This window comes from Gossypium hirsutum, chromosome A10, assembly GCF_007990345.1.
Source record: "Gossypium hirsutum isolate 1008001.06 chromosome A10, Gossypium_hirsutum_v2.1, whole genome shotgun sequence".
In the NCBI taxonomy this organism is placed as follows: domain Eukaryota; kingdom Viridiplantae; phylum Streptophyta; class Magnoliopsida; order Malvales; family Malvaceae; genus Gossypium; species Gossypium hirsutum.
This window is the reverse complement of record NC_053433.1, coordinates 13,166,064-13,193,817: the sequence shown is the minus strand read 5'-3', so window position 1 is coordinate 13,193,817 and position 27,754 is coordinate 13,166,064. Positions and strand designations below refer to the sequence as shown.

At 34.7% G+C, this 27,754-nt stretch overlaps 3 protein-coding genes and 1 non-coding gene across 6 annotated transcripts; 3 read left to right on the top strand and 1 right to left on the bottom strand.

Annotated features, from left to right (window-relative positions):
* Positions 1–7,740: 7,740 nt before the first annotated feature.
* Positions 7,741–7,847, top strand: LOC121208890 (small nucleolar RNA R71). Its single transcript, XR_005904013.1, has one exon. It is a non-coding gene; the product is annotated as a small nucleolar RNA R71 (small nucleolar RNA).
* A 7,373-nt stretch (positions 7,848–15,220) lies between these two features.
* Positions 15,221–16,756, top strand: LOC107897202 (pyridoxal 5'-phosphate synthase-like subunit PDX1.2). Its single transcript, XM_016822562.2, has one exon. The coding sequence runs from the start codon at positions 15,597–15,599 to the stop codon at positions 16,503–16,505; it is 909 nt and encodes a 302-aa protein (XP_016678051.2). The 5' UTR covers positions 15,221–15,596; the 3' UTR covers positions 16,506–16,756.
* Positions 16,757–18,608: 1,852 nt separating this feature from the next.
* On the bottom strand, positions 18,609–21,299 carry LOC107897201 (mitochondrial arginine transporter BAC2). Of its 3 annotated transcripts, none has more exons than XM_016822561.2 (3): positions 20,764–21,299; positions 20,454–20,671; positions 18,609–19,493 (listed from the first exon to the last, which is right to left on the bottom strand). In XM_016822561.2, exons 2-3 carry the CDS (start codon positions 20,616–20,618, stop codon positions 18,798–18,800), a joined length of 861 nt encoding a protein of 286 aa, XP_016678050.2. In that variant the 5' UTR covers positions 20,619–20,671; positions 20,764–21,299; the 3' UTR covers positions 18,609–18,797. The 3 variants fall into 3 exon arrangements, with proteins under 3 accessions (XP_016678050.2, XP_040934690.1, XP_016678049.2); XM_041078756.1 differs by having other exon boundaries at positions 20,984–21,219; XM_016822560.2 differs by having other exon boundaries at positions 20,454–21,219.
* A 2,883-nt stretch (positions 21,300–24,182) lies between these two features.
* Positions 24,183–27,535, top strand: LOC107897203 (G-type lectin S-receptor-like serine/threonine-protein kinase CES101). The gene is made up of 7 exons (XM_016822563.2): positions 24,183–25,489; positions 25,647–25,751; positions 25,864–26,072; positions 26,139–26,349; positions 26,454–26,691; positions 26,801–26,951; positions 27,100–27,535. Exons 1-7 carry the CDS (start codon positions 24,340–24,342, stop codon positions 27,406–27,408), a joined length of 2,373 nt encoding a protein of 790 aa, XP_016678052.2. The 5' UTR covers positions 24,183–24,339; the 3' UTR covers positions 27,409–27,535.
* Positions 27,536–27,754: the final 219 nt, after the last annotated feature.

Below are 27,754 nucleotides of genomic sequence, written 5' to 3'. Positions count from 1 at the left end.
TACGTCCCTTTCATCTCGAGTATTCCTTCATTTGAGTAGAATTTTACCCGTTGAACACATCGGAATATAATTCGGATACGTGGAAAGTTTGCACATAAGTGCCACATATGTAGCCAAGCTACCATGTAACCCGCCCATAAGTGAACTCGGACTCAACTCAACGAGCTCGGGCGTTCACATCCATAAGTGAACTCAGACTCAACTCAACGAGGTCGGATGCCTAGTTACATCTCTCGAACTCGGACTCAACTCAACGAGTTCGGACATTCGCATCCATAAGTGAACTCGGACTCAACTTAACGAGTTCGGATGCCCAAATATCCTAGTGACATGTCACTTGTATCCTAATCTATTCCTAAGGTTCAAACGGGCTTTTCCTCGAACACATCTCCATGCCATCTTCCGTAAAATACCAAAACCAATACTCGGTAGCACTTTATATTTAACAAATAATTCACATAATTTGCATTTTATTCGAAAATAACCACAAAGCATATATTTCATGATAAAAATCAGCATATCATATAATTAACATCAATAACTTAAAAATAACAATTATACTACATTATTTACACATGAACTTATCTCGTACGCGAAAATGGCTACTTTTACCATTTCGTTCACAACTTGGTATTTTCCCCATTTAGCCTGAATTTTAGTTTTCCTTGCTCTATCATTTAAAATATAGTATAATTAGGACTCACATTATTCAAATTGACCCAAACTCATATTTTGGCAAAATTATAGTTTTGCCCCTAAACTTTCACATATTTACACTTTTTCCCCAAAGCTCGTAAATTAAAATTCAGCCTATTTTCTTATGTTTTATGACATGCTGATCATTTTTCCCTTCTATGGCAACATCAAATTCTCACTCTAACATGTACTTATGACTATTAGGTATTTTTACCGATTAAGCTCTTTTGCCCGTTTTCGCTTAAAACCGAGTAGTACAAGTTGTCTAACATAATTTAAAAGCTCATATTCTATCATAAAACACCAAAATACACAAATTTCACCTATGGGTATTTTTCCAAATATGAACCCTAGGTTGAATTATTGCTAGCATAAGCTTAATCGAGCTACCGGGACTCCAAAAACGTAAAAATCGTTAAAAACGAGGCTAGAATGGACTTACAATCGAGCTTGGAAGCTTGAAAAACCCTAGCCATGGTTTCTCCTTGCTACATTCAGCCATGGGGTTGAAGATGAGCAAAATTGGCTTTTAATTTTGTATTTTAATTCATTTTACCCCTAAATGACCAAAATGCCCTTACTACTAAACTTTCCAAAAATTCCATCCATGTCCAATTTTTGCCCATAGACTTAGAAATTGGTAAAATTTCTATTTAAGACCTCCTAATTAATATTTCAAAACAATTTCATACTAGAAACTTCTAGAATGCAAGTTTTGTAAATTATTCGATTTAGTCCCTAATTTCAATTTAAGCACTTTATGCATAAAATTTCTTCACGAAATTTTCATACAATCATGCAATCATATCATAGACCTCAAAATAATCATAAAATAATTATTTCTATCTTGGATTTTGTGGTCACGAAACCACTATTCTGACTAGGCCCAAAATCAGGATATTACAGAAATAGTAAAATAATAAATAAATAAATAAGAATAATAAGAAATAATACTAATTAGAATGAAATAAATAAGTAAAAATGGAGAAAAATGGTAACCGATGATGAGTGGTGGTTGAAATGTGCGGGTCTGTCGACGGTCGGTGTAGGCGTGAGTGGAAAGGGATAAATGAGTGTTGGAACTGCTGGTGAGGTTTCGAATGGGGCTAGGGGGTGGTTTTGTTTGGGGCGACAATAGGGGCGAGGGGGAAAAAGAAGAAAGAAAGAGAAGGAGAAGGGGGTTTGTGGGTGAAGGGAAAAGGTTTAAATGGTGAAAAAAAGGGGAAAATGGAAAGAAAGATGAAGAAAAAGAAATGAGGAAAAAAGGGTGGCTGGAGGAAGAAGAGGATGAGTAGTAAATGGGATAGGGAAAAAAATTAGGGTCGGGGTAATTTAAAAGGGGCCACGATCATGTAAGCCCCGTTTTAGGCCACACAGCCGTGGCCTACGCCCGCGTAGTAGTCTCTCAGCCCGTGTTTTTCGTGAAATCGTGGTCAGGTTCACACACGAGCTCTTCGACACGTCTGTGTGTCCAGGCGGTGTGGTTCGTACGGCCGAATCGCACGGCCGTGTGCACGTTCATTCGCTTCTCCAACGCCTGTGCTGGATTTTCCTTGCCCGTGTTCATGGTTTATGCTTATGAGTTGATGTTTAAGTTAGTATCGCACATGGCCGACGGACACGCCGGTGTTTCTAGACCGTGTGACCCACATAGCCACATCGCATAGCCATGTGGTGCTCTCTTCGTTTCTCCCACGCCCGTATCCCATCCAACACGCCCGTGTCCATTAGTCAAGATTGTGCACGGCCCTTAAGCACGACCGTGGCTTTCATCCGTGTTCTATCCTGACTTCATTTATTGTTTCCATTTTTGGGCAAGTCTTCACACGGCCTCACACACGCCCATGTCTCAGGCCGTGTAGCTCCTACGGCTGACTCGCACAACCGTGGTGTCTTATCGTAGGCCGTATCTCTGCTGAATTTTTGTGAAAATTAAGGTGTAGTTTTACCACGGTCTGGGACACGCCCGTGTCCCTTAATCGTAGGCCACACGACCGTATCGCATGGCTGTGGCTCCTTTGTTGCAGCCCGTATGCCTCCGTTTTAGGAAAAATGTGAGTCCTGTTTCAGCACGGCCTTGGCCATGCCTGTGGGTCCAGGCCGTGTTCAATACTATCGATCATCTCATTAAAGTGCTCAAGGTTTACACGGTTCTAAGCATGCCTGTGTCTCCATCCCGTGGGTGTCACACGGCCTAGGACACGCCCGTGGGTCCAGGCCGTGTTCGCTCCTGTCATACGTCAAAATTACCTACAGTTGAACTATGAACAATTAAAGAAAAAGTCAACCCTATTTAGTGAGGTTAGTGCTTGGGTTGCCTCCCAAGAAGTGCTTATTTAAAGTCTAAGCTCGACTTTACCCTGTGGCATATTTAGGCAGGTTCGTGGAGCCGTAGCTCTTCTCTATTATCCTTAAAATCCTCACCGTTATAAAGTTTAAGACGATATCCATTTACCTTGAAGGTGCCATGAGTTGGATGATTACCTCTACTGTGCCATATGGAAAAACAGTTTGGATAATGAATGGACCTGACCATCGTGATTTTAACTTCCCAGAAAACAATTTGAGCCTTGAGTTGTATAGCAAGACAAGATCTCCACCTTCAAATTGCTTGTGTTGCTTTAAACGAGCATCATGGCGGCGTTTCGTGGCTTCCTTGTATATGCATGAATTCTCATATACATTAGTTCGCCACTCATCTAACTCATTCAACTACATCAACCTATTTTTCACCTGCAAGTTTGAGATTGAAGTTTAGAAACTTTATGGCCCAGAATGCCTTGTGTTCTAACTCAAACGGTAGATGACAACTTTTTCCATAAACAAGTCCGTAAGGGGATGTTCCTATGGGGGTTTTAAAAGCAGTTCTATAAGCCCATAAAACATCATCTACTTTCATCACCCAATCCTTCCTGTTTGATTCTACTGTCTTTTCTAGGATACGTTTAAGTTCTCGGTTTGCTACTTCGACTTGTCCACTAGTTTGAGGATGGTAAGGTGTAGCTGTTCTGTGGTGAACTCCATATTTCTTAAGGGTCTTATCAAAGTGGGCGTTACAAAAATGAGTACCCCTATCACTGATAATTGCTCTAGGTGTTCCAAATCGAGATAAGAGTTTCTTAAGGAATCGTACTACCATTCTAGCACCATTAGTAGGTAAAGCTTGGGCTTCCACCCATTTGGACATATAATCTACGGCTACTAAGATGTATTTATTCCTAAATGAACTAGGGAATGGACCCATAAAATTGATACCCCAAACGTCAAATATTTCACATGAAAGCATGTACATTTGGGGCATTTCGTCACGTTTAGAGATATTACCTGTTCGTTGGCATTTATCGCAAGTAGCAACATACCTGTTGGCGTCTTTGAATAGTGTAGGCCAATAAAAACTTGATTCGAGTGTTTTATGTGTGGTCTTATTTCCACTGTAATGTCCCCCAGTCGGTCTTGAATGGCAATATTCTAATATTTTAAATGCTTCTGACCTTGTAACGTATCTCCTAATGACTTGATCTGCACAAATACGGAAAAGAAAATGGTCTTCCCAAAAGTAGTTTTTCACATCAGTAAAGAATCGCTTCTTTTGTTGATGTGTCAACCCTTTTGGAATAATGTTAGTGGCTAAAAAATTCGGAATATCTGCAAACCAAGGAACTTCAAAATCAGATATAGCAAATAATTGTTCTTCAGGGAATGAATCATTTATTTCAACTTCATCTAGCTCTTTGGTACTTGAATTTTCAAGCTTGGAAAGATGATCAGCCGCGAGATTTTCAGCTTCTTTCTTATCCTGAATCTCCAAGTCAAATTCCTGTAATAACAGAATCCATCGAATGAGTCAAGGTTTTGCATCAGTTTTAATTAAAAGGTAGCGAAGAGCAGAATGATCAGTATAAACGACAACTCTAGACAATATTAGATATGCCCTAAATTTATCGAATGCAAAAACTACAGCTAGCAGCTCTTTCCCTATGGTGGAGTAGTTTTCTTATGCGGCTGTCAAAGTTTTGCTAGCATAATAGATAGGTTGAAAATGCTTGTCTCTTCACTATCCCAAAACTGTATCTACTGCAAAATCACTCACATCGCACATTAGTTCGAAAGGTAAATTCCAATCAAGTGCGATTATAGTTGGAGCATTAATCAATTTATCCTTTAAAGTATTCAACGCTTCTAAACATTCTTGATCGAAATTAAAGGGCACATTTTTTTCTAGTAATTTAGTCAAATGCTTAGCTATTTTAGAAAAGTCTTTAATAAATCTTCTATAAAACCTAGCATGTCCTAAAAAGCTTTTAATAGCATTAACCAAACTAGGGGGAGGTAGTTTTTCAATGGTTTCAATTTTAGATTTATCAACCTCAATCCCTTTACTAGAAATTTTATGTTCTAACACAATACATTCTTGAACCATAAAGTGACATTTTTCCCAGTTAAGTACAAAGTTCGTTTCCTCATATCTTATTAGAACTCGTTCTAAATTTTTAAGGCAAAGATGGAAAGAGTTACCGAATACTGAGAAGTTATCCATAAATACCTCCATGATGTCTTCTACGAGTTCGTAAAAAATGGCCATCATGCAGTGCTGAAAAGTAGCAAGAGCATTGCATAATCCAAAAGGCATTCTACGATAAGCAAACGTACCGTATGGACATGTAAATGTCATCTTTTCTTATTCTTCAAGAGCTATTGGGATTTGAAATAACCAGAGAGTCCGTCTAAAAAGCAGTAGTACATGTGCCCTGATAATCTTTCCAACATTTGGTCAATGAATGGTAGGGCCAAGTGATTTTTTCTTGTGGCATCATTCAGCTTCCTATAGTCAATGCAAACTCTCCAGCCTGTGGCTGTCCTTGTTAGGATTAATTCATTCTTCTCATTGGCTACAACAGTCATGCCTCCTTTCTTAGGAACAACCTGCATTGGACTTACCCAAGAACTGTTAGAAATAGGATAAATAATTCCAGCATCTAGGAGTTTAATTACCTCAACTTTAACAACTTCTTTCATGTTGGGGTTCAGTCGTCTTTGAGCTTACACACATGGCTTATATTCATCTTCCATTAAAATTTTGTGGGTGCAAAAAGAAGGGATGATCCCTTTAATGTCAGAAATTTTCCAAGCTATGGCTCTTTTATACTCTCTTAATACTTTGAGTAATTTCTCTTTCTCCTTAGGTTGCAAGTTAGAAGAAATAATCACTGGTAATGTAGAATTATTTCCAAGAAATGTGTGTTCTAAGTGATTTGGCAATTGTTTAACCTCCAATTTAGGAGGTTCTTCAATAGAGGGTGTTTGCTTAAGTTCATTGTTTGCCTTAATACCCTCATATTCCGCTTGTCTGGGGAAGGGTTTATTGGAATTTAGTTCAGCTTTTATCTTATCTATCTCAAAATCATCATCATCTACCTCCTCTTCTTGAGCAAGACACAGTTCCAACGTGTCCTTATGTACGATTTCCTGAAAATAATCTTGAGTAGTATGATCAATAGAGTCAATAAAATAACATGAGTCATCATGTTCCCTAGAAAATCTCATGGCATCATAAATTTTAAAAATAATCTCTTCGTCACCTACTCTAAACACAGGTTTACCATCACCTACATCAATAACAGCCCTAGCGGTGGCTAAAAATGGACGACCTAAGATTAAAGGCACTTCAACATCTTCATCCATGTCAAGCACAACGATATCAACAGGGAATATAAATTTATCTACTTTTACAAGTACGTCCTCTATAATACCCCTAGGATATTTAACAGATCTATCAGCTAGCTGAATACTCATCCTAGTGGGTTTAGGTTCCCCAAGACCAAGTTGTTTAAACATTTTATACGGCATCAGATTAATGCTAGCGCCTAAATCAGCTAGTGCCTTATCAACATTCAAACTACCAATTAAGTAGGGATTAGTAAAACTTCTCGAATCTTTCAGTTTGGTTGGCAGTTTATTTTGGAGTACGGCTGAGCACTCCTCGTTAAGTTCCACAGTAGATAAGTCTTCAAACTTCCTTTTATTTGTTAGAAGCTCCTTTAAAAATTTTGCATATGTAGGTGTCTGCTATATAGCTTCAACAATAGGTAAGTTAATATGTAGTTGTTTAAAAAGTTCAAGAAATTTACCAAATTATGCATCCATGTGGTCTTTCTTCAACTTTGCTGGATATGGGATTGGTGGTTTGTGTTCCTTTGGCATTGGATTGTCATTGTTTTCAGGTTTTCCTTCCTCTCCTTCGGTTCTGTCAGCTTCTTGTGGTGGCTTCTTTTCAGATTCAGTTAACACTTTCTCACTCCTTAGTGTAACTGCTTTCACATGTTCTTTTGGATCGGGTTCGGTGTTACTAGATAGACTTCCTGATGGTCTCTCTGAAATCATCTTAGCTAACTGTCTAACTTGATTTTTTGAGCCCTTGAATCTATGCTTGCTGATTTTTAAGTGCAGTTTTAGTGTTCTGAAAATGGGTTTCCGCTACTAAAATAAATTTTGTCATCATCTCCTCAAGGTTCAGCTTTTTCTCTTACTGGTAAGGTTGTTGTTGGAAGCCTGGAGGGGGTGGTGGTCTCTGATTCCCTTGGCCTTTCCATGAGAAATTTGGGTGGTTCCTCCAACCTGCATTGTAAGTATTACTATAAAGATTATTTTGAGGTCGAGGATTATTACCATAGAATTCATTTGTTCGTTCTCCATGTTGTGTCCATAGGGTGGGTATTCTGAATTACTTGTTCCACCTCCACTTGCATCGCACTGCATTATTGGATGAACCTGTGAAGAACCAAGTAGACCATCAATTTTTCTATTCAAAAGTTCTACCTGATTAAAGAGCATAGTAACCGAATCGACGTTAAACACGCCGGTCGCTTTCGTTGGCTTTGTCCTTATGACTTGCCACTGATAATTATTCAATGACATCTCTTCTATAAATTCATAGGCCTCTTCAGGTGTCTTATTATTAATGGTCCCACCAGCAGCTGTGTCAATCATTTGTCTAGTCGAAGGATTCAGGCCGTTGTGAAAATTTGAACCTGTAGCCAAAGTGGTAACCCATGGTGAGAGAACCTTCTCAATAGATCCTTGTATCTCTCCCATGCATCATAAAGTGTTTCTAAATCTATTTGCACAAAAGAAGAAATATCATTCCTTAGTTTAGCTATTTTAGCCGGCGGAAAATATTTAAGTAAAAACTTTTCAGTCATTTATTCCCAAGTGGTGATTGATCCTCGTGGTAATGAGTTCAACCACTGTTTAATCTTATTCCTCAATGAAAATGGAAATAACCGAAGGCGAATGGCATCGTAAAAAACGCTATTGATCTTAAAGGTGTCGCAGAATTCCAGAAAGTTTGCTAAATGAGTGTTTGGATCCTCATCTCGCAAACCATCAAACTGAACAAACAGTTGTATCATTTGAATCGTGTTAGGTTTCAGTTCAAAATTATTTGTAGCAATAGCAGGTATGGCTATACTCGATTCAGCTCCTATTAAACTAGGTTTAGCATAATCATACATAGTACGAGGAGCAGGATTCTGATTTACTGGGTCTACAATAGCCACGGGAGGTAACTGATTATTTTGATTATCATCCATCTCCTCGGTTGTGGTTTGAATATCGTCCTCTTGTCCTTCCTCTATGTATCGTAGGCTTCGCCTTACTTCTCTTCGGTTTCTGCGAGCTGTGCTTTCGATCTCACTATCAAAAAGTAGAGGTCCTGACGGGTTTCTTCTAGTCATAAACTATAAAAACCTGCTAGAAGTAAATAAAAGAAAATTTAGTGATATAAACAAAATTAAAATAAAATTAAATTGCAATAAAATAAATGGCAAAGTAATAAAAATTAAGCGTTCCTAATATTTTAATCCCCGACAACAGCGCAAAAAGCTTGATGGTTGTGAAACTAACTAAAAATTCGACTTAAGGCAAGTGCACCTATTGAACAATAGTATAGTTATGGTGAGAATGGAAATATCGTATCCACGAGGACTAAAAGTACCAAAAATTACTATCTTTTTATTATCTAGCCTAAAAATTAAAGTGTGTTTTTAAACTAAAACTATTTATCTAATTAACTAATATTACGACAAAGATGAAGTTTGGAAAATACTTTAGGGAAAACCGATGGAGAAGACAGTACCCAAGGAAGAATCCACCTAGACTTCACTTATTACTTCCGAATTGGACAATTTATTCACTTAACTTAATTCGTAGAAATTCCTAATTTATGTTAATATCTCTCTCCAGACTATGAACAACTGACTTTAGGTTGATTAATTGAAATCTTTTTCTAATTAAAACCCCTATTGTCGCATTAACTCGATCTATGGATTCCCTTATTAGATTTGACTCTAATCTGGCAGATTTATGTCGTCCTATCTCTAGGATTGCATTCAACTCTGTTTAATTATGAATGATCTACTCTTAAATAGGGACTTTTGCTCCACCGATTAAGCACATCAAAACTTGAATTAATACCCTGGAATATTAAAACAAGAATTTAGAACTCACAATTAAGAATAAGAATAAGTCTTTATCATATGATTCAAATAGTAATAAGATTCGTCATAGGATTCATCTCCCTTAGGTATTTAGGGAGTTTAGTTCATAATAATAATGGAAAACATCTCGAAGTTTGGAAAACAACAAAACATAAAGAAACCCAAGAACTTCTAGGAAATTGGATGGAAATCTTTAGTCTTGATGTAGATCCTGGCTCCAAGGTGATTCTGATGGCTATTCACGAGTATTTTTTGCCTCCAACTCTGTGTGTCCCCCTAATCCTCTTCTAGGGTGTTTACATAGGCTTTATAATGCTTCAAAACCCTCAAAAGTGCCCTTTTTTTAATAGAACTAGGCTTGGGCTCGGCAGAGACACGACCTTGTGCCATGCCCATGTGAAGGTGCTTAGGCCGTGTGCAATACTGAGTTGGTTCTTAGTCGACACGGCCATGACACACGGGCATGTGGGTAACCCGTGTGGAAGTGCCTAGGCCGTGTAAAACACTGATTTAAGCCCAATTTGTCCGTTTTTGGCCCGTTTCTCGCTCCTTTTGCTATCTTAAGCTCTCCTGAGTATAAAACATGAAATTAAAGGATTAGGAGTATCTAATTCAATAAAACCAAGGAAAAATCATCCATAAATATGTCAAGCATGGGGTAAAAATATGTATATCTTACAGTTTACCACTGCACCATCCAAAACACGTATAATGTGTACAGTTAAATTCAATAGGGATTGTAAATTTGTCTAGAGATGAAAAACCCTATAGGAGTAGACAATTTCCACAACGTCTTTAACATAATAAGATGAGTCAAGAGACTCCACACTCTCATCCAAAATTACAACACATAATTTCTTTTTCCCCTCGCAGCCTGGGCGTACATATACCGTAATATAGTGCTAGTTAAAAGTACTTAAGTATTCATGATGCAAAGTTTTAACCATTATAATATCATCATTGGAATATGACCGTTATAATATGATTATTGAAATTTAACTGTTATAACATGGTCGTTGGAATCTGACCATTATAAAATGACTGATGCAATATGACTGTTGAATTTTTTGAACCATTTTACTCATTTGAGAATCCTATAAATAGAAGGTCATTTCTCCTCATTTTTCATAAGCAACAAACCTAAGATTCTCTTATTCTTTTCATTTCTATCATTCTTCTTGCTTCTCTCTCTTTTTTTTCTCTCTAAAACTCTAACATTTTACTAAAATTACATATTTTTCTTAAGAATTGAACCTAGTGTAAATTTTCTGACCAAGTTTTTTCAACTAGTTTTAAAGCTTTATTTTATCTTATTTCTCGATTCCTCGGATAAGAGCAATACCAATTGTGTTCCACATTCCTTATTCGGGTGTACGAATATTGAAGTTTTGTGTTAACCTACAACATCTACTACATGATCACACTTATCAGAGCGAATTTACTTCTAAGACAGTGATTCTTCTATTGCACAGTGATTCTTTCTTTTTATTTACGTGTGATTTATTTTTCAGTTATTGCTAACGATTTTGTTTTACATTTGTTTTATTCCAACATTAAGAATTAGTGTGTGTTTTGTATTGACAAAAAAAATTAGTGTGTATTACGAGTAAATTGCACAAAATGCCCCCAAATTATGAGTCACATTCTAAGCTCCCCAAACTTTAAACGTGCTAATTACTTCTCCAAAATTTTAAAATTATATCGATCAAGTCTTTCCGTTACTAAAACCGTTAAACGGCTCATCATATCCTATATGATATAATTTAAAATTAAGAAAAAATTAAACCTTAAAACTAAAAGAAGGTTCAAAGTTGAAAAGTTGGCAAAACTTTGCCACATAAACTAAAATAAACTTAAAAAGAAAAAATATCAAAACTAAAGAATTATATATAGAAAGAGAGAATGTGAAACTTTCGGAAAACACAAAAAGCTTCAACAATATTAAAAAACTCAAACCTAAAGCTAAAGATTTAACAATATCAAAACCTAATTGTGATTTTCATATTGTTGAATTTTTAGTTTTAAAATTTTACCTTCTTATAATTTTATAATTTTGTTTTGATTTTGATTTTTACCTTCTTAAGTTCAGTTTATGCAGCAAAGTTTTGTGGTTTTAGTTTTAGTCTTTTTTTTAAAATTTTTAAATTTTAAATTATGTCATATAGGAAATAATGTATCACTTAATGGTGAGAATAACAATTTTAATAATAGAAAGATTTGATATAGCCTTAATAGTTTAAAGATATAACTAAAATGTTTCAAGAGAGTCGATCACTATCTATAACTATTATCTTGGTGCCAAAAAAGAGCTCCATCTATAATTATTAATAAGAATGTTAGTTTTTATTGTTCATAAGTTATGATATGAATACATACTAATTTATTATGTATAGATGATAAATTTCCATTGATATAGAGCCAATTCTAATAAACTTATTGGAGGGTTCTACTTACGTTGCATCTAGTAGGAATTGAACTTATGAATTTGCCAAATATGAATTGGGCACTTTAACCATTCAACCATAGATAGGGATTTTCGCACATGATGGATAACTAAATTCCAAGTAAAATGAATTAAAGTTGGGAAACTAATTTAATGTGTGTAATTGTTTGTGATTATGCAATGATGACATGTTTAGTTAATCATTGTAATTGGTGGATCTCACTAATTTGGGTATAAATGAAGTACTTCAATTGTACTTTTCAATTCTTAGGGGTGAAGATTAAAGCAATTACACGCAAATCCAATTACTCCATGGCTTTCTAAACACTTATACATGATTTAACTTTAAAAAAAGTTTAAAAGTGTAAAAAGCCCTCAAACTTTTTCAAAAAAAGCAATTAAGCCCTTTTTTTGTACTTAATTGAGTACTTGAATTGTCAAAATGCATAAAAAATGTCATTTGACCGCTAAAGTTAATTGCACTTAATTTTTCAGTTAAAATCATCACATTTCACAACCACGACGTGACATGTGATAAAAAAATGATAATCAATAAAAAATATAAAAATTATTAAAAATTATTAAAAATTAAATTTTTTTATAAAATTGTAAAAAAATTATAAAATATATAGAAATATAGAAAAAAATATAAAATTTTATAAAGTCATAAGCAAATTATAAAAAATGTAAAGAATTATAAAATTTGTAAAAAGAAAATATAAAAATTACCGTACCAAAAGAAGTATTTTATAATTTTCCTATAACTTTTATTAATTTTTATTTTTTTATCATTTTTCGCCACATGTCACGCTGTGTTGCGACATGTGATGACTTTAACTAAAAAATTAAACTGAGGGTTATTAACTTTAACGGGCAATGGTTAATGTTAATGGTTAAATGATTTTTTTGATGCATTTTATAATTTTTTTATGATCTTTATAAAATTTCACAAATTTTTTAAATTTTTTACGATTTCTTTCTAATTTTTGATAAATTTAAAATATTTTTTTTACTTTTTATTAAAATTTAATAATTTTTAAAATTTTTATTTATTTAAAATTTTTTTACCACATGCCACGTTGTAGTTGTGACACAGGATGGCTTTAACTAAAAAAAAATTAGGGGCAGTTAACTTTAATAGTTGAAATTAATGATCAAAGAGCCTTTTTGATGCATTTTGATAGTTCAAGTACCTAATTGAGTGCAAAAAAAAAAAGAGCAGGGGCTTAAATTTTTTTTGAAAAAGTTTGAGGGCCTTTTTGATATATTTTAAAAGTTCAAGTACCCAATTGAGTGAAAAAAAAAGCAAGGGCATAATTGCTTTTCTTTTTTTTTTTTTGAAAAAGTTTGAGTCTTTTTGATGTATTTTGAAAGTTTAAATACTCAATTTAGTGAAAAAAAAGGGACTTAATTGTTTTTTTTTAAAAAAGTTTAAGGGCTTTTGACATCCTTAAGCTTTAAAAAATTATGTTTTATACAAATTTAAGTGATAAAAAATATATTATAAGCATGAGAATGAATAAGTATTTGAGATGGTTATAGCAAAAATATTATATTATAAAAAATAAAAATTATAACAAAATTTATATTATTTAAATCCTAAAAAAATTTAAAAGTTATGGTCAAACAGAATATTATAAAAATAATTTATGTGGTAGAATATACTTACATATCAAAAGTTATAATAAAAAAGTATGAATATAACTTATTTACTTGTCCATACTAAATATTATAAAATATATACTTATTTATAAAAAAAATTCCATAACTTATTTAATACAGAATAAATTTCCAAAATTATTGTCAAAAATTATATTATTTATAAGAAATGTTATCAAAATTATTCAATATTTTATAAAACTTTTTTCCCATAAATATTATATATTATAATATTTATATTATTTTTAACTTAATTTACATATTATAAAAAAAAACCTTGAATGAGCATTTCTCCAAATTAAATTTATATAAGTTTTTATAATCAAAATTACAGACTGTTTGAACCTTGAACCCAAATATTATGTGATAAATGTCATGTAAATACAAAAGGTTTTCTTTTACTATATCGTGAGAAATGATTTTAATTTTTTTTACTTTTTAAAAACATTATCGATAATTTTTTATAATAATTAATATTTTTTAAAATATAAATTATATAATTGTGTAATTACAATTTATACTATCAAACATAACATAAAGAATTATGATGTAATTACACTCTCTCAACCAAACACGCATAGAGAATTACATTGTAACAAAAACAATTTTATATTTGGCAACAGAGTGTTATTACATCATAAATTTTTTTATCATGTTTGATAGTACAAATTATAATTACACAATTACATAATTTATATTTTTAAAAATATTAATTATTATAAAAAATTTAGTATGATAAAAACAATTTATAAACAAGTAACAAAATTAAAATAAATTCATCATATGTATTATGTTATTCTCAAAACGTTGTTGATAACATGATTACTAATAAAAATAAATATCGTATGCAATTTTATCTAATTGTTCTAGTGCATATTTGTTGGGTTATTCCCTCTTTAATAATCAACATATGCTTCTTATTATCATCTGTTAGTTTTTAACCAAGTTCATTATCATCTGAATTTGAATCTACACTATTAAAATTATCAATATCTCATTTTTCCATATACTATACGAAGTATGAATTATCTCAATTCCACCTATAATTAAAGTTATGAAATATGTAACATGTTAGTGTTATCCAACATTTTTTTATGCTACACTAAGATGATGGTAATATAGAAAATATTTTTTTTAAACAACGAATATCTTCTCAACCATATTTTGAAGCTTTGAATATTTCAAATTAAAGAGTTCGTGAGCTGTCTATAGTACTTGTGCCTAGCATTATTCTTTCAAATGGTATCATACCTCATAATATGGTGCAATAAAACTTTTTCTTTTGCATAATTAGCATTGAGTTTATAATATTTGGATTCATAGTTTAAATAATTTATAGCTTTAATTATAAAAACTTATACAGACTTAATTTAAAGAAAAACTTATGTTAGGTTATATCCCTTTTTATAATACATAAATTAATTAAAAATATAATATATAACTTGTATGAAAAATATTTTATAAATTATCCAAAATTTTCATAACACTTTTTATAAATAATATATATTTTTACCATAATTTTATAAAATTGTTTTTTTATAAATAAATTATGATAAAATAAATTATAATATTTTTTTATGAATAAATATATTACTTTTATAATATATAGTAATATTTATTTTATAAATAAATATACTATAACATTTTTATTAAAAAATACATATCTTGACCATAGCTTTAGAATGCTTTTAAGATTTAAATAATATAAAATTTTGTTATAACTTTATAAAATATATAAATTATTTTTATAATATAATTTTTTTTATAACTATTCTAAACACTTATCTATATTAATATCTATAATATAATTTTTATAACTTTATAAAAATAAATTTTAAAAATTGGATTTAAGTTAAATTACAAAACTAATTAGCCTAATTTTCACATTCACTTCAAAATTAAAAATTGTAATTGAATACCTCGATTACACCTAATATAATGGACTTGAATCCAGACTATATCGAAAAACTCTTGCCATCCTGCCAAAACACAATCTTCGGATAAAACTAGATTTTAATCAAACGGTTTGAATACTTTTTCCCAAATACGTAAATTTGCTTTCTCGTAAAAGTCTGCAACGTGGGAGTTTCTGTCAATTTCTTTACCACCGACTAAAATGAAAACCCACACCTTTGAATCTTCATGAAACTTCTCGAACTAACCGAACACCTCCACCCAGCCTTTCTTTTATTCCCTCCCTGCCTTCCAATCTACAATCATCGATCTCCGAGGCTCGAAACTAACCAATCCGTAATACACTCCCGCTTTTTACATTGAAGCAAATCCACAAGCATCTGGCAGCCATGGCAGAAGATGGAGTCGTAACACTCTACAACAACACGGCCATCACCGACACCAAGAAAAACCCAGTCTCGATCAAAGTGGGCCTGGCACAAATGCTCCGTGGCGGAGCCATTCTCGAAGTTTCCAACACCAACCAAGCCAAAATCGCCGAAGAAGCAGGCGCCTGTTGTTTAGCCATCACTGAACCCAACCGCCACGGCATTTCACGCATGCCGGATCCTGCTCTCATCAAACAAATAAAGCGCGCCGTTTCGATCCCCATCATGTCTCGTTCCCGTGTCGGCCATTTCGTCGAAGCCCAGATACTCGAACGAGTCGGGGTCGATTACATTGACGAAAACGAGGTTTTAGCCATAGCTGATGAAGACAATTTTATTAACAAGCATAATTTTAGGTGCCCTTTTGTTTGCGGCTGCAGGAACCTCGGCGAAGCGTTAAGGAGAGTTAGAGAAGGAGCTGCAATGATTAGAACGCAAGGTGACTTGTCAGGCACTGGTAACATCGTCGAAACAGTTAAAAACGTCAGGTCTGTGATGGGTGAAATTAGGATCTTAAATAACATGGATGAAGATGAAGTTTTTGCATTTTCAAAGAAAATTGCCGCACCTTATGATTTGGTTGCTCAGACTAAGCAAATGGGGAGACTGCCAGTGGTACATTTTGCTGCTGGGGGAATCGTGACTCCGGCAGATGCTGCACTGATGATGCAGTTAGGGTGTGATGGTGTCTTTGTTGGGTCAGAAGTGTTTGATAACTGCTCGGATCCGTATAAGCTTGTTCATGGGATTGTAGAGGCAGTTAGGCATTATAACGATCCTCATGTTTTGGTCGAGAATAGTTGCGGATTGGAAGGGGAGATGGCGGGGCTTAATGTTACCGAGGAAAGGATGGAACAGTTTGGAGAATAAGGAGCTTGATCAAGTAATGCATCTTCTCTTTGCTTCTTCTTGTAGTTGGGAATATGAGTCCTTTCCCCCCTTTTCTTTGTTATTGTTTACTTGTTCTAGTTTTGTTAAGGTATACTGTATTTTGTATGCCAAATTAATACGAATATGAACTAGAATAAGTTGGTCGATCATTCTGTTACCATAATTTTGTATGTTGAACTCTTTGAGGCTATATATAATGCAGGAATGAACTAGAATAAGTTGATTGATCAGTTTGCCAAGTGTTTAAATTACCTTTATTTTATTTTCTCACTACTTAAATTTTCTATGAGATTGGTTCAGTGGTTAGTTGCTACTAATTACAGGTCCATAGAGAACTGAACTGATCTGTGTGATTAAACGTTTGTTCCTTTTTCCCCAAGGTTAACAGGATAGAATGTATGTTCTGAGTGTCGTATTTTTGTTTATCATCTCTTTCTTTAGTTCTTGCAAATTAAAAATTTCTGAGCTATATAGAGGAGAATAGGACCTATAATATTGGCTCAGTGTGTTTACTAGTACTGTTCCATACAGAGTAGGACCGTGTGGTTGTGAATGAAAGCCACACAGCTGTTGCTTATCAGGGCACTGAGTGGCTTATTATTTGACCCGTATTGATACAACTAGCCATTGTTAATTAGTTGCCGTCACCTGGTCAACTTTTTCCCCCTTAAATGCAAATGATGCACACTGATGTCTTCGAAGAGATGCATCCTGTAGTTTTGCCGCAATTTGGAATATGATTTTGAAAGTCGTTCTATATTAGGTTTTTAATTGTACGTGTAACCCATTAATACATCATATTATCAGCATTTGTAAAATGATGTTTGAATCTCATACCATTTAAATAATAGGCATGAAGATTTTACTGGCACCCTGTGAACATCTTGTTTGGTGTTAGTTGTTGATGATTTTGATTTACCAATAAGCTCATGTAGATGGCCTTTCGTATTTCAGTTTGTACCAATGAAAATTAGATCCAAGAGAACACCATCTTCTGGCTTATTTAAAAGCTTCTGAATTTACCAAGTGTTATTTAACCCCTTCCTGTTGATACTTATGCTTTAGCTGTACCTGTTGGTTACCCTGTTTTGACCATGACTGGAACTCGTAGAATTCACTTCCACCTCTGCGCCCCTAACACCCCCTCCCCCCCAAAAAAATAAAAAATAAAAAAAATCCTTGTTCCTGTGATTCTGGCTTAGATATTCTAACCCGTGTTTACGTGGAAGGCCAAAGCACAAGGGTAATCAGCCAAGCAAACTTAAACTCATCTTCACGCTCTTTTCCCTCTTGTTTATTCTGATTCACTTGTGGATAAAGATCGCAGCATCATGGAGTTGTAGCATTAAGTAATGGCGACCAGGGTAAGCAAACTGCTGAAGAGGCCAAACAAGCCCCATGCTTGTTTGCTCGGGGATGCAACCATTGCAGAAGCATCCTTATCTGAACGAAATCAAATGAGCTGTAATGACGGCATGTGCTGGACAGGTTTGGAAGTGCAACTAATATTAGAAATACTAGAAATTTTGGGTAGTTGATGTTGAAGAGAGTGAACTCAAATTTGATGGTTATAACATTGATGTATGGATATAAGAAGATATGATAAATTGATGAGATGAGCATGTGCTGGTTGATTTATATTATTGAACAACAAGAATGAGGATGGGATGTTGTCTGCTTCCTGAGCTAGTAGCAGAAAATCAAAAGTATAGTAGGTGGGTCCCGGTGATCCTGATCGACAGTCTTTGGCAAGAGAAACCCAGGCTCATGTTGATGTGGCTGTCATTATTTGAAAGGGCGTGATGGATGCATGTGGGTTCAGAATATTTTAACTGTTCAGGCTTGTCTTTAAGTGAGTTTGGCCACGTTAGGGCTAGATGCTGCCAAGGCAAAGGAACTGAAATGCTAGCAGTTTCTGTGGGGGTCCTAATTATGTAGAATAAATTGGTCAAGTAACCTCATGACTTGCTGCATATGGATATTTTTTCTGGTGACAAAATGTCTTAAGCTTCATCAGATCTATGCTTGTCTATACTTTGAAGCCACAATTAAGTCTTCTCAGTAGCTAACGGATAAGACAGGTTACCATAAGTTCTCTTCAATTGTTTCTCATTTCTGGAAACATTTGGGTAAAGAATATATTAGACTTTCAACATCTTGGCATATCATACATAATCCTTGACCTGCGCTTATCAGCTATAAATAGGTGGTTATTGAATTATCGTCACATGGTGTGTTTTTGACCATCTTGACACTTTTGTAAACTCCAGTTTATTCTAGATTGTGTTCTGTCTGAATGTTTCCACTGTTGAATAAACACCTCAATGCAATCTCATAGGCAGAAAATATTGCCCCATTGACTACAAAAGCTCGAGCAACAGCAGTTGCTAGCCCTCGCCATAGGATGCTATATCCTTCCTGTTTTACACTTTTGTGGAGGCAATCAATGATGCCATTGTACTTTTGTGGGGAGGCTGGTGACTGAGCCTGCAGTCTAGTCTTTACAACATCCAAGGGATAACAGCAAACCCAGCTAGCAACCCCTGCTAAACCTCCTGCTATTAGCATTGTTCTGAGGGTTTCTTGGCCACTCTTTCTGCACCCTGGATGAAGCTGTTCTCGCATGTACTCATATGTCCAAAAGTAGAAGCCGTGAGAAGGCGCATCTCGAAGGGCGGTGATGGTAAAACCCCTGTATATCCCCCTTAAGCCTTCTGTTTTCAGTATGCTTTTAGCTACACTAATTGGTCCTGTATGAGCACCGACTGATTGAGAACCTGGGAAAGTTGTGTTCTGCAATTGCAGGCGGATTTTTATTAGTTCTACCGGAGTGAGCACCAAGCTCTGTAAGGCACCAGTTCCAACTCCTCCTAGAGCAACACCTTTGTAGGATGGTGGATCGGTGGCAGATACAGACGAGTCAAATGCTCGTGAAAGAATGGCGTATATCTGGAAAACCATAGCATTCTGCAATGCACAAATCACTCTGTCAGCTGTACCCTTATCCAGCTCAGGAACAATAGGAAAAGAAAAAAGATGGGAAACATCAACTTGAGCTTTAATGGTGCGTTTGAGCAGTCAAATTCTAACATACAGTTAAAGCCCCGATTTCGAATTACTTCACAAATAATTGATGTTTTCGATGTTGTCATGCAAATTTTTTACATAGACTATGATTTGGAAGTTCCTTTCCCTTCTCTTCTGGTTTATATATTAGACTGTTCCTTAATGAAAAAAACTTGCAGAGAGATTAATTCTTGTAGGCAGGTAACTCTTTTTTTAATGATATCGACCTTATTTTAATTAAAACATCGGGTCACAAGCAATGCATGCGCGGACCACAGAGGAAAATAAAGTAAAGTCAGTGTCTCATAAAGATCAAAATCCTTAACGAAAATAATAATACGGCCAAACTCCTTTCATAATTTCTAGGCTATTAAGGGGGAAAAAATTAAAGAGATTATTAAAAATATGATATCATATTTTATGAAAAAAATAGACAGTTCAAAAGCGTGTTACACCTAAACACTAATATATATAAAGATATTAAACGATAAGCTATAGGGAGTTGGGCATCGTATCAGGCCAAATTCATGGAAAATGACTTGCACCAAAAAGCAACAAATGTCTAATCAGCAAAGCACCACAAAACTTGAATAAACATAAAAAAGGAATTTTGGGGGAGAGCATAAGATTGATGATGAGTTCACTTGGTTAACAAATATTTCATACGCTACATCCTGATAAGTGATAAGGTTCAAAGAACCCTCCATGCGATTCATTTTAATGCACTTTTTTCCACAGAAGAAGAAATCTTAAAGCATAAAACAACCGCACCTAAATCATGAACCACAAATAGAAACCTTTAGATTGAAACAATTTATTGAATCACCAACACAGTAAAAATGGAGAAATGAGAAAAAGAACCTGAAAGGTGACTGATGCCAATGGCGCAGCCATGCCTCTATAGAGAGCACCAGGTCCTTCCGTGGCGACAACCCGGCGTAAGATCCTAAGGGCAGAACCTGAATCGGTGCTTTGTTGCCGGATTCTAAGGGTGTCAAGTGGATAACCGGAGATGATACCAGCCATTCCACCGAAACCTCCAGCCACAAATTCTTTTCCCCAGCTACTTGCAAGAAACTCTGGCCAAAAATCCATTATACGCTCTAAATTTCAATTATCCAAAACAAAACAATTGAGAATATCAAGTTTTTGAACCTATTCAGTTCCCTACTTTTTATAAACAAAGCCACTTGAACAAGACAACTGACTTTGAATCTTCTGTCTCTGCTCCAGCTTGGAAACAGATTTTCACCTTTTTTTGGTCAGGAAAAAGCTTTAAAAGGTCGGAAATTTAAATCATCCTCAAGCTTCTCTAACTCTAGTCTCTAAGATTACAAAAAAAGAAAAAGAAAAAAAGAGGCACTTCCTAGGCATAAAAAAAGGCAATATACCTAAGATTCCTTAAAAATCCGATTCTGTTACTTATCTGTCCCTTCAACTTATTTAGCTGCTCTCTTAAGTCCTACCAACCAAAAGTAAAAAAAAAAAAAAAGAAATAGAAAATTTTCTTGGTGTATCCCAGAAAGAGCAACACTAGGAGAGAAAGAAAGTAAAAGGAAAATAAAAGAGAGAAAAGAAGGCAAATGTTGAGAAAGCAGGTTTTGGTTATGATGATGGAAACAAATGGCACCGGTGGCAATTTTGTTGGGAGCGTCGAGTGTGTCCAGTAGGGGGAAACAGCCAAGCTCTTCTTTTCGGGTCCGCATTAGCGGCTCCTCCAGTGGCCCAACCATATATCTACACGTCAACTTGCCTTGGCCCTTCTTCGGTGCTGTTGGATCAGTATTCCATGAATCCTTCGTTACTTATTATTTGTCCCAAATACCAATGAAAATTGGTCTCAGTGGTGGAGTGACGCAACCCAATTCTTGCCCATATATTTGTTTGATTTTGATTTGATAATATAGTGATTATGCACTACTACGTACATAAGCACCAGCAGAAAATAGTTTTTTTAGATTTAAATTTTAGGTTAATACTATATATTAATGGTCGAGGTCAATTGGAGGCTGGCAGGTCATAGAAAATTTTTCATTTTAGATGTTTAAGTTTTTAAAATTTTAAATTAATAAAGGTAAAATTATATTTTAGTTCTTTAAAAATAATAAAATTTTAATTTAATCATTTAAAATTTACATTTTTATTATCATAAAAATTACAATTTAATTTTAACCCCCTCAAACAAAGTTTCTGCCCCCTTAAACAAATTTTAATTTAATTGTTTTTTTTATTGTTAACTTTAATTCTTTTAGACATCTTTATTACTCATATTGAAGTTAAAATACAATATTGTACCTTTACTTAATTATGATTTAAACTTCTTTTATCCACCACACAAAAGGGCAAGGCGACATACTCCAAATACGCTATAAACCCTAGTTGACATGCTAATCTATCTTAATGTTTCACTAAGTCTATCAGGAAACATTATAGTTACAATTAATATATATCTAAGAAGCCCATTAACACACATATGTATATATACACACATGTCATATAAGAGCAGATACTTTTGTTTAAATTCATATCAATAAAAAGCTTTATGAATATGTTCATTTTTTATAATATGGTTCACATAGAGAGCAATAAGTTCAATTACTAATAATATTTTCCAAACAATATTTGAGAAAGGTAGTAATGACCTCAAATTTAGCCAGACTTCTAAACTTCATCACTACACATATTTCCACACTTTTAGTATAGTTTTTAGTTATATGTTGATTTTATCCACCACTTAACAATATTGTTATATATTTAGCTATGGCATCATATTAACACTTTTCACTCATTAATTAACACATTCATAAATATATATATATATAAAATCATACAAACCAAATCATTTTCATTTTTCATCCCATAGCAATTCACTAACACATTTAGGCTATGAAAACACATAATCTTTATCATCCATTTTCACACTTACTATATATTTCTAATCATTTTCGTATTTATTTTTGGGTGCTCCTAAACACAATCTATTCTTCATGAACTTGAACCCATCGACAACTTACCATTAAGTTATTACTTGTGCATTCGAAGCCGATATTAGCTTCTCTTTGCCATGAAAGTTCAAACTCAAAGCCGTTATTTACTTATGATTTTATAAACGTATAAAAAAAACCTTCAATTAAGAGTTGAACCCCAACACCTCAAGTATTGTTCTTAATGGAAGTTTTATCTCTCGATTTGTTAAGGTGGGTTCACAAAGTGGCTGTACTGAAAGCTAGCACAAGTAGTTGCATTGTCGCTTATTAATTCTCCATAAGTTGTAGGGTAGGGGGGAGCCAAGGGGGCTAGCAGGGCCCTGGCCCCTTTTAAAACAGAAAATTTCGCTTTTAATCTTTTTATAATTTTAAAATTACACTTTACCGCCTAAAAATAAGAAAAATTGATTTAATCATTTAAAACTTATAAAGATATAAGTTATTAAAATAATGAGATTTCACTTTTGCTATAATAAAAATATATAACTTTATCCGTCCCTCAAAAAAATTTTTGACTCCACCCCTGTTATAGGGTATGACTAGTAGAGGTGTGCATGCCGAAAAATGGGCCTAAAATTTTGCCCAAACCCGACCCGAATAAAAATGTTAAAGCCCGGGCCGGCCTGGCCCACCTATATTAATTTTTATATTATTTTTATATAATTTTAAAATATATATAAACCACCAAAAATACTAAGAACATCAAATTAATATTTCTCAACAAATTGAAAATAAATTTTAAAAAAATGTATACTTAAATAACACTAAAATAGATGCAACTTAACAAGCAAATGTTTCTAAAATAATAACAAAATTAACAAATGTCTTTAAAATAATAATAAAAATTAACAATAAAATAAGTTTTATACAATATCCAAACAATAACAACAAAATAGTAGCAACATAATAGTAAAATAGCAGTAAAATAGGGAGAAAATAATAAGAAAATAATATTAAAAAAAGATTTTTTGTCATGTAGTGAATTCGGGTCCGGCTCGTTTTTTAAACGGGCCTTATTTTTTTCCCAAGTCTATTTTTCGGGCCTATATTTTTACCCAAATCTTCTCACATTTCAGGCGGACATTCGAGCCGGACCGGGTGGCCCAGCCCATGCACACCTCTAGGTATGAGTCACTCCTCTTCAAATTATCTTTTCATACACTCAAAAGTTCTGAATAAACTTTATAAATCCACTTGAATTCTCAACAAAACTGAAAACTGAAAGACAAAATCCTCCATCGGGGTTGGAAATCCTACCCCTAACAAGTTCCATCTAAACATCCATGTTGAATTTTGTGTTCATCCTGGCCATGCTCAGTCACGCGTTTTTGGAACTTTTACATTTTCTACAACATTCTAACTTAAGCTCAGCCGCTTACTTTTGGTTGGCATGTGACTTCATTTAGTTAAGGTCCTCTCAATATTTTAGCATCTCTTGGTCAAAAAATAAATTGGTTTAATCGTCAGCAGTCTTCGAAAAGGAACTATGTGAGGAAAAGTTGACTGGGAAATTAAGGTATGTATGCCGTGTAAGCAAAGTAAAACAAGAGGATGTTGCTAAACATCTACTTAGAAATAGAAGTGTACGACGCCAAGGTTACAATATCTTTAGGATTGATTAGGTTGTATATGATTGTCAAAGAAACTGTATCCTATAATGTTAACCAAAGTTAACGTCTTTAATTGATATAAGCCATCAAATATGAGCGAAATCTGTAGTATTTGAAAAAGGTAGCGAGCCAAAACTGGACTCTTCCTTAATGGCAAACACAACAAGAAATCTTCTCCTCTTTAGTCTTTCATGTTTTATCCCCTTGCTTTTTAGACCTACATGTTCTCAGATAGCCACGATAGCCCAAGGCCAACAGCTGAAACATGATCAGGAGTTAGTTTCAACTTCTGGAATGTTCAAGTTAGGATTCAAATCTGTGCACGAGGATAATTCCTACTTGGGAATATGGTACAATGGGGAAGATGACAATCTACTTTGGGTTGCCAATCGGAACACCCCAACATTTGGCAGTACCGGGATTCTTGAGATAGATGATCGGGGCAGCTTGAAAATTTTACATCAATTGGCGGACCCTGTGGTACTGTACTCTGTTGAAGAACCAAGTAACACCAGTGTTACTCTAGAGGATTCTGGAAATTTCGTGCTACATGAACTGAAAAGGGATGGGTCTATTAAGCGGCTTCTATGGGAAAGCTTCGATTATCCTACAGATACGCTTCTTCCAGGGATGAAACTTGGGATTAACTCCAAAACTGGTCTCAACTGGGCTCTGACATCATGGAGAAGTGATAAGTCCCCTGCATCAGGGTCTTTTAGCCTTGGGTTGGACCCTAGTGATTCAACTCAGTGGGCTATATGGTGGCGAGGGGAAGTCTACTGGAAAAGTGGGTCTTTTCAACATGGGTTTCTCGAGGTCTTCTTATCCAATAGTTCCTACGATTTCTTTTACGTTTCGAATGAGAACGAAACATACTTCAATTATACTGTGAAGAAAGCTGTTACCATTTTCCCAAGGTTGAAACTGAATTCGGAGGGTGAGCTCGTGAGTTACAAGGCGGATTCTGTGGCTTCACAAGTTTCATGTACCAAAAACATGAGCATAGGGTGCATGAAACTGAACGTACCTGAGTGTAGTAGAAGCTTGGGAAATAACGTTTTCCAGAAGCATGTGGGTTACATGTCCAACACCGGGTTTAAATTCAGTGAGACCGACAACCTGTCTCGAATTGATTGTCAGGCCAAGTGCTTGGACGATTGTTCTTGTGTGGCGAATGCTTCAAAAAATGATGATGGGACCGGCTGCGAGATTTGGAGCACTGGAGTCAGTTTTACGGAATCAGGTACCGGAGATAATAAGCTTGATGTCAAGCGTGAAGTATTCATTCTTGAACCAAGAGGTAAGACTTGATTTACATTGTGAAAAATTGAAGCATGCATGTCTTAAGTTTCTACTTAAGTTAGGGGAATTAGCAGTTAACAGAGATTCTCAAGGAATCTGAATCCAATGATAAGTTGATACTTATGACACTATGAATTAATGTTTTCTCATTTCAGAAAACAAGTGGTGGATATGGCTGATCGCATCAGTTGGCGTAGTTATGATTGTACCCCCAGTATGCTCAATATGTTACAAAATATGGGAAAACAGCAACAGAGGAGGTGATTATATCCTTAAAAGGGAACTGAAATGAGGATCTTAGTTCCTTTTATGCCTAAGCTATCAATGATCACCTGATAAGAACATCTTAAATTCCTGTAACTTGATTATTAGGGGTTGGAAAGATGAACCAAAGGGTGCTGTTTGATGAAATTGGAGGTGGTGCAATGGCTTCAACCAAGAATGACACTTTGATAAGTCGCAGAACAGATGGACATGATAACCAGTTGGATGTGTTCAGCTTTAAAAGCATTGTTGCAGCTACAAACTGTTTTTCAGTAGGAAACAAGCTAGGAGAGGGTGGCTTTGGTCCGGTCTATAAGGTAATAAATGGTGTCCCGGAACCGAGTTTAATATTTATTTGCAAATTACTAAAGAGATAATTTCAGGGAAAACTTGTGGATGGGAGAGAAATAGCAGTAAAGAGACTTTCAAGTCATTCAGGGCAAGGATTGGTGGAGTTCAAGAATGAAGCCATACTCATTGCAAAACTACAGCACACCAATCTGGTGAGACTTTTAGGATTTTGCATTCAAGTGGAAGAAAAGATGTTGATTTATGAATACATGCCTAACAAAAGCTTAGATTTCTTGATCTTTGGTAGGCCATCCTTACCACCTTAACAGTTTCATATTCGGGAATCCTTTAACATCTGCCATTTCGTCACAATCATCATATGCTGAATTGTTCTCTATATGACACAGATTCCGAAAAGAAATACATGTTAAATTGGAAGGAACGCCTCAACATAATTGAAGGGATTGCTCAGGGACTAATTTATCTCCATAAATATTCAAGACTCAAAGTGATTCACAGAGACTTAAAGGCTAGCAATATTTTACTTGACCATGAGATGATCCCAAAGATATCTGATTTTGGCATGGCTAGAATATTTGGATTAAATGAATCTGAAGCAAATACTGAAAGAGTTGTTGGAACATTGTAAGTATAGTGAACAGGAAAAAAAAACTAGCTTTTCTTTTCTTTTTCCCTTGTTCTTTTGTGAATTTTCAAGAACTGAAAAGCATCCTCTGATTGTTTTGACCTCAAGTGGCTACATGGCTCCAGAATATGCCATCCATGGCATTGTGTCAACGAAAACTGATGTGTTTAGCTTTGGAGTCCTACTACTAGAGATTGTGAGTGGCAAGAAGACCAATAGTTGCTATCATCCAGAGCGTCCATTGAATCTTATAGGTTATGTACGTACACTTCTCATCTTTCTTTTTTTCTTTTTTTTTTCCCAAAGTCGAAAATCAGCCATTGTGGAAGCTGCAATCGAGTTCTTCAGTTTTCACGTATACATATATGTATATATATTTCTGATTTCTGTACAATGATTTCCATCAGGCATGGCAACTTTGGAACGAAGGTCAAGGTACAGTGCTTATAGATCCGATATTAGATGAATCCTGCAATCAAAATGAAGCACTGAGATGCATTCATGTAGGCCTCTTGTGTGTGCAAAACTATGCAATAGATAGACCCACAATGGCAGATGTTGTTTCAATGCTTTCAAACGAAACTGTACAGCTACCAGCACCGAAGCAACCAGCGTTTTTCATTTATGCAGCAGAAGAAGAGGCAGATATAGGTGAAACCAAGTGGAACAACTGTTCCATAAATCATGTTACAGTCTCAGTGATGGAAGCAAGATGACTATAGTTGTATGAATAAGAGTTTTTTCCTAAATGAAGGTAGTTTATAATCTTATTTCCTTAAAATATGATTTCCCATGTTTCTCTTTTGGATTTATTTGAAAATCCTATCATTTTAAGCTTCTTGATTTGGGATCAGTTTCATGTTCCAATTGTTAGTTTATTTCATTGCTGTTAAATAAGTGCGTACGTGGTATTGGGGAAAACTAAGTTTGACACTGATCAGGAATTGAGGAGAACCATGAACAAAGAAAAAGAAAATCTCAATAAAATCCTAATAATATTCTCATCCCATATTGGTTAGTGCTAAAAGTAACGTGCTAAAAGTAACGTGCTTTAATCTTATT